Source organism: Chaetura pelagica, unplaced genomic scaffold (genome assembly GCF_000747805.2).
Source record: "Chaetura pelagica isolate M959 unplaced genomic scaffold, ChaPel_1.0 scaffold629, whole genome shotgun sequence".
NCBI classification, from domain to species: Eukaryota; Metazoa; Chordata; class Aves; order Apodiformes; family Apodidae; genus Chaetura; species Chaetura pelagica.
Window position 1 is genome coordinate 3,304 of NW_009954504.1, and position 7,136 is coordinate 10,439.

The window sequence follows — 7,136 nt, forward strand, 5'->3', positions numbered from 1 at the left end:
GGTGACCCGCATGGCTCAGTTGATGTCCCTCCTCCCAGGGGGGTCCTCCTTGGTGGGTTGGGGTCCCCACAGTGGCCCCCCCACCACCTTGAGGAGATGGGAGGTCTTCCCCCAAAAAATCAACCCCCCCGAGGTGGAACATGGGTCAGAGACTGATGGGATTGGCTGGGAAGGGAGTCATGGGATGTGGCCAGGATGGGGTTGGGGAGGGGGGTGGGTTGGCACCTCCCCCCACCCCCAAGGAGGGTGGGGGAGGGGATGGGGGGGTTGTCCATGGAAGGGTTGGGGGGGTTACCCTGGTCAAACTGGGCGCTGCAGATCTCCATCTCCGACTTGTTGCCGCTGACGCGGTAAATGCCTTCGGTGCTGAGGCCTGGGGAGGAAGAGGAGGAGACCTCGGGGTGAGGAAGGGGAGGAGGAGGAGACCTTGGGGTGAGGAGGAGGAGGAGGAGACCTCAGGGTGAGGAAGAGGAGGAGGACGAAGAGGAGGAGACCTCGGGGTGAGGAAAGGAAGGAGGAGGAGGATGAAGAGGAGGAGACCTCGAGAGGAGGAAGAGGAGGAGGAGGAGACCTCAGGGGGAGGAAGGGGAGGAGGAGGAGACCTCGGGGTGAGGAGGAGGAGGAGGAGACGACCTTGGGATGAGGAGGAGGAGGAGGAAAAGGAGGAGGAGGAGATCTCGGGGGGAGGAAGAGGAGGAGGAGGAGACCTTGGGATGAGGAAGAGGAAGAGGAGGAGGAGGAGACCTCGGGGGGAGGAAGAGGAGGAGGAGGAGACCGGGGGGGGAGGAGGAGGAGGTGGAGTCGGGGTGAGGAAGGGGAGGAGAAGGAGACCTCGGGGTGAGGAGGAGGAGGAGGAGACCTCGGGGTGAGGAGGAGGAGGAGGAGACCTCGGGGTGAGGAGGAGGAGGAGGAGACCTCGAGGGGAGGAAGAGGAGGAGGAGGAGGAGACGACCTTGGGATGAGGAGGAGGAGGAGGAAAAGGAGGAGGAGGAGATCTCGGGGGGAGGAAGAAGAGAAGGAGACCTCGGGGGGAGGAAGAAGAGGAGGAGACCTTGGGGGGAGGAGGAGGAGACCTTGGGGTGAGGAAGAGGAGGAGGAGACCCTGGGGTGAGGAAGAGGAGGAGGAGGAGACCTCGGGGGGAGGAGGAGGAGGAGGAGGAGACCTCAGGGGGAGGAAGAGCAGCAGCTGCTCCTTAGGCCAAACATTTCCCACTCTCAAGCCCAAGGGCTCCAGGTGGGTCCCCAAAACCACGTCCCCCCTTTGGGGGCTCTGGCCTCGTCCTGGGGGGTGGATCCGGATCTGACTCCGGATCCTGCTCCGGGATCTGACTCCGGATCCTGCTCCGGGATCTGACTCTGGATCCTGCTCCAGGATCCTGCTCCAGGATCTGACTCCAGATCCTGCTCTGGGATCTTGCTCTAGGATCTGACTCCGGATCCTGCTCCAGGATCCTGCTCCGGGATCCTGCTCCGGATCCTGCTCCGGGATCTGGCTCCGGATCCTGCTCCAGGATCCTGCTCCAGGATCTGACTCTGGATCCTGCTCCTGGATCTTGCTCCAGGATCTGACTCCGGATCCTGCTCCAGGATCCTGCTCCGGATCCCAGCTGGGCTCTCACCTGTGGCCTCGATGTACTCGATGCACCTCTCGATGAAGAGGGGGATGGGCCTCTCCGGGGTCACCACCGAGGTCAAGGGGACCCCGAAGTAGCTGCTCTCCCAGGTGGCCTTGGTGAGGGACGGCCGAGGTTTGGGCTTTGGCTTCTGGGGGGGAGTGATGGAACAGCCAATCAGGGGAGGGGGGCGGAGCCACCGGATCCCATGGGAACAGCCCAACCCTTCCCAGTGATCCCAACACCTTGTCATGGATCCCAACAATCCCAATGATCCCAACAATCCCAGTGATCCCAACACCTTGTCATGGATCCCAACCATCCCAATGATCCCAACACCTTGTCATGGATCCCAACCATCCCAATGATCCCAACACCTTGTCATGGATCCCAACCATCCCAATGATCCCAACACCTTGTCATGGATCCCAACCATCCCAATGATCCCAACACCTTGTCATGGATCCCAACAATCCCAATGATCCCAACACCTTGTCATGGATTCCAACCATCCCAATGATCCCAACACCTTGTCCCGGATCCCAACCATCCCAATGATCCCAATACCTTGTCATGGATCCCAACAATCCCAATGATCCCAACCATCCCAATGATCCCAACACCTTGTCATGGATCCCAACCATCCCAATGATCCCAACCATCCCAACCCCTTGTTAGGGATCCCAAGGATCCCAATGCCTGTTATCAATCCCAATGATCCAAATGATCCAAATGCCTCCTTATGGATCCCAACCATCCCAATGATCCCAACACCTTGATATGGATCCCAACAATCCACATGCCCTCGTTATTGACCCCAACGGTCCCAACATCTCATCATGGATCCCAACACCTCCTTATGGATCCCAACCATCCCAGTGATCCCAACACCTTGATATGGATCCCAACAATCCACATGCCCTCGTTATTGACCCCAACGGTCCCAACATCTCATCATGGATCCCAACACCTCCTTATGGATCCCAACCATCCCAGTGATCCCAACACCTTGATATGGATCCCAACAATCCAAATGACCCAAATGCCTCATTATTGACCCCAGAGCCTCGTGATTGATCCAAATGATCCCAACACCTCCTTATGGATCCCAACCACCCCAGTGATCCCAACACCTTGATATGGATCCCAACAATCCACATGCCCTCGTTATTGACCCCAACGGTCCCAACATCTCATCATGGATCCCAACACCTCATTATTGACCCCAGAGCCTCGTGATTGATCCAAATGATCCCAAAGCCCCCAACAATCTCAAGAGACCCAAACAATCCCAAGAGGCCCCGACAATCCCAAGAGGCCCCGACAATCCCACCACCTCCTGATGGATCCCAACACCTCCTTACGGACCCCAACCCCTCATCACCAACCCCAACCCCTCATTCTCCACTTTCCCCAAGACCTCTTCCCAAGACCCACAGATTCCCACCAGCCCCCCTTTTTCCCCCCACCAATTTTGCCAGCGATTCCACCCCCCCCAAAACACCCCCCAACCTCCAAGACCTCCCCCCAAACCCAACCCCAACGCCCCCTCCTCCATTCCCAAGGCCACCTCCCCACCCCAACCTTGGTGGTTCTCCTCAAGCTCCTCAGGATGTTCCTCCTCCTGGGGTCCTCCCCGTCGGCCGCCTCGTAGGGAATGACGGCGTTGTCCCCTTTGTACCCTTGGGAACTGGGATCCTCTTCCTTCTTCCGGATGGGACCCAACTCATCATCACTCCCCAAACTCAGGCTCCCCCGGTAACCGGCGAAACGCCCCAACCTGGCGCAACGCGCCCGGTAGAGCGCGGGTTTGGTGACCCCCAACACCTTCTTGCCCCTCTCCAAGGAGCTGGTGTCCATCTCGCTGTCGGAGCCGTTGCCGCTCCCGTTGGACTGGGCCTTGTTGATGTTGCGGATGGTGATGATCTTGCCCTGGGTGCTGTCGTGGGGCACCGAGTAGATGTTTTCCTCCTCGTTCCGGGGCTTCACCACCGCGTCCATGGGCTCGGCGTAATCTGAGGGGTCGAAGCAGTCGGTGGGCAACCAAGTGCTGGAGGACACTGATTTCCTCTGTCCGTCCCGGTGGCCTTGGTCCAGGTAGGCCAAGTCCCCCTTGGTGAGGTCAAAATGGACGGGGGGTTTCGGCTTCACCGGGGGTGGGACCTTGTTGTTCAGTTTGCTCTCAAAAGTGCTGACGGCGGAGATGAAGGACAAGCTGTCATTGCCTTCCAGCTCCATGGAAAGCTTTGAGTGGTCTTTGGGCAGGGTGGGCATGGAGGGGTCTTCTCTGAAGGGGCTGTAAGTGGGGGGCTCGATGTCCTCCTCCGAGTCCTGCAGGTTGGAGTTGCAGAGAGGGGAACCAGCCCGGGGGGAGTTGAAGACCTCCTCGGTGGTGCTGCAGGCCTCGGCCACGTTGTCGTACATGTGGGTGGCCTCGATGATGGTCTTCTTCTCCACCACGTCCTTGAAGAAGGAGTGGAAGATCTCCAGCTTGTGCTGGGGTTGGCTGCAAGGGATGGTGGTGAACTTGCCGTCGATCTCTTGGGCGATCTCCTCGCCCTCGGTCAACTGCTCCCGGCTCAGGTCGTTGTCCAGGATGTCCAAGGAGCCGTCGGTCAAGGCCACCACCTGGATGGGGATGATGTCCTGCACCTCGCAGAGGAAGGCGCGGAGCGTGGCCAGCGAGGCCTTGCGCTTGGCCGAGTAGAAGACGATGTATCCGTGGACCAAGCGGCTCTTCCGGATGCTGAAGGAGGAATGGTAGGACAAGAGGGAAAGCTCCACCCTCCTCCGGTGGGGCCCGATGGACAATTCCAGGAGGACGGAGCTGGCGCTGGCGCAGGGGGAGGGTCGGTAGGTCTGGGACTGCAGGATGGGGAGCAGGATGTCGTCGGCGCTGAAGGGGTCGCCGCACATCAGGCACATGACGACGCGCAGGTCAACGTCGGCCAGTTCCTTCAGGCTGGGGGTGGTGGAGCCCACCAGGTTGAGGTTCCTTTTGGAGTCCAAGAGCCCTTTGAGGACCTGCCCGATCTGCTTCTCGTTGATGTTGCGGCCGTAGCCGATGCCGGCGGAGGCGGGGGCCAGGAAGACACACTGGAGTTTGCTGGCCACCTGCTGGCCCTGCTGGATCAGGCTGTGCAGGGTCTCCCCGCTCGTGTCCCCCCTCTTGTTGACCAGGATGAGGGTGAGAGGCAGGGGGGCCAAGTGGTTGTCCCTCCTGCCCATGGTGGACTCGCGGCTCTTCTCGATGCTCTCCACCACGTAGGAGAGGGACTCCTTGGAGTTGTAGAGGCAGAGGCAGCCGTGGGGCTGGAAGGTGGGGGTCTGGAAGGAGTTGACGGGGAGGCGGACGTTGCCCTCGATGGGCCGGAGGGACAACTCGTACATCTTGCCCTCGATCACGTACTTGTCGTCGTTGGTGCAGAGGGCCCTGATCTCGTTGGCCAACTCGCGGGCCAACCCGTCCTTGCCCAGGATGACCAGGTTGAGTTTGTCCACGTTGGGATCCGCCAGCAGGTTCTTCTGGTTGCGCTCCGAGGGGCGGATGAAGCGGGAGCTGATCAGGTGCTCGATCCTGGAGTCGACGCAGAGGGGGCAGCTGGGACACGTCTCCTTGGTGGGGTGGTAGACAAAGTGGATGTGCTTCAAGATCAGGGCGTCCCGCTCGGCCTGGAGCTTCTGAAGAGCTTTGAACCTTTGCTCCTCGCCCAGCACCTCCTGGATGACTCCCATCTTCTCCTTGCTGGGCTTGGCGTCCAGCTCCAGTTCGTAAAACAGCTCCGAGTATTCCAGGAGGAGCTCCTGGAATTCCTCCTTGGCCTTCTCTATGATCTGCTTCTGGTGCTTGCTGTAGATGTCCATGTAGATGGACTCTTCCAGCCACATGTAAAAGTCCTCGTTCATGATGAAGCTCCTGGCCTCCTCCCAGGGCTTCCCGGGCGTGATGAAGGGAGAGGTCTCCAAGTTCTCCTTGAAGGCCCTTCTCATCTCTGCCCTTTTCCTCTCGTTCCTCAGTTTCTCCAGGTGGGCCTCGTAGAGCTGCTTGGCAGGTGGGGTCTCCATCAGGTCGAAGGGGATCCGCTCGTTCTCCATGTTGTCCACGTGGCTGGTGGCGTCCCAAGGAGTCTCCTCCAGCACCACGAACCACTTGAGGAAATCCGCCTTGGTCTCCAGGAGCTTCTCCACCTTCAGGCAGCTCAGGTGGTCGATCTCATCCAGGTCTGGGATGAGGGCTTCAAAGGCCTGGGGCAGCACGGCCAGATACATCTTGCGCCGCCGCTCGATGTGCTCCTGCTTGAGGCGGTGGACGTGCTGCAGGAAGAGCTTCTTGGCCTTCTGGGTCCCTTCCAAGTAGACGTAATCCTGGTACTCGGGGGAGTTTTGCATCTCCCTGCTGACGTGGGACCAGGTCTCGTTGTGGTTCTTGACGATCCGACCCACCAGCCACTCGTACTTGTCCTTGGAGGCCGCGATCTGCTGGCTCTGCTGCTTGAGGGCCTCGAAGTAGGGGATGATCTTGGCCTTGCCCCGGCTCTTGTCGATCAGCTGCACCAAAGTGCTGAAGGCCAAGTCGATGTTGACGTTGGACCTGGCCGAGGTCTCCACCACTTGGAGGTTCTTCTTGCTTAAGGCAAAAGTGTGGGCGTCCCGGATGTAACGTTCCACCCCCTCGTCGCACTTGGTCAGCACGACCACCACGGGTTTCTTGGTCTTGGCCACTTGGTTGTAGAGGTTGGAGACGAACTTGAGCTGCTCGTCGAAGTTCCTGTTCATCCCCCTGCTGACGTCGATGCAGAGGAGGAACCCGTCCACCAGCAGCTTCCCCTCGGGCATCTGCTTCTGCTCAAAGTCCTGCTCCAACCCCAACTGGTCAGTGCAAAAATACATCAGCTTCTCGGCCGAGGCCAACTTGGTGGCCGCCGCCCTCTTGATGTAGGGCTGGAGGGCCGTGCTGCGGTGGGGTTGGAAAGTCTGGTCATCAATGAACTCCGTCTGCTCCACCACGTGAGTCCTACAATCCACACAGTCCTCCAGGGACCGTGTGACCTCCCCCCAGTAAAGGAAGTGGTCGTTGTTGACCACCCTTCCCCCAAAGTCACTGGTGCTGAGGACCGAGGTGTGGTCCAGGTGGAACTCGTCCGCGCTGGGCCGGACGAAGCGGTTGCAGAGGCAGGATTTCCCAATCCCACATTGTCCTTTCTCTTTCTCCGTCCCGGATAATCCCACCACGCTAACGTTGTAGGTGGGGACGCGGACATCTTGCTTTCTGGCCATCATCATCCTCCTCACATCCTGTCCCCCTCCAAACGCTGCTTCCGAGAGGATTCGGCGCTTCCCGGAGAAGGGGGGTTGAGGTTTCCCTCAAGCCAAGAAGGAACTTGGGGAGATGAAGTTGGTCGTTCCCATCCTGGATGGACCAGAAGAGCTTCAGTTCTTGCACGTCGCCGGCGTCGGGCGCCCGACGTTCCCCCCTAGGGAGGAAGAAGAACCAAAACATCAGCGTTTCCCACCTCAAGAGAC

At 59.4% G+C, this 7,136-nt stretch overlaps 1 protein-coding gene across 1 annotated transcript in view; it reads right to left on the reverse strand.

Moving 5' to 3' along the window:
• Window positions 1–6,896, reverse strand: part of ARHGAP35 (Rho GTPase activating protein 35) — a 7,780-nt gene extending 884 nt beyond the window's left edge. Inside the window, exons 1-3 of the mRNA XM_010004635.1 lie at window positions 3,198–6,896; window positions 1,620–1,764; window positions 224–373 (exon numbers count right to left, since the gene is read on the reverse strand). Coding sequence (XP_010002937.1) covers window positions 224–373; window positions 1,620–1,764; window positions 3,198–6,896 — 3,994 coding nt within the window. The remainder of the gene's footprint in view (window positions 1–223; window positions 374–1,619; window positions 1,765–3,197) is intronic.
• Window positions 6,897–7,136: the final 240 nt, after the last annotated feature.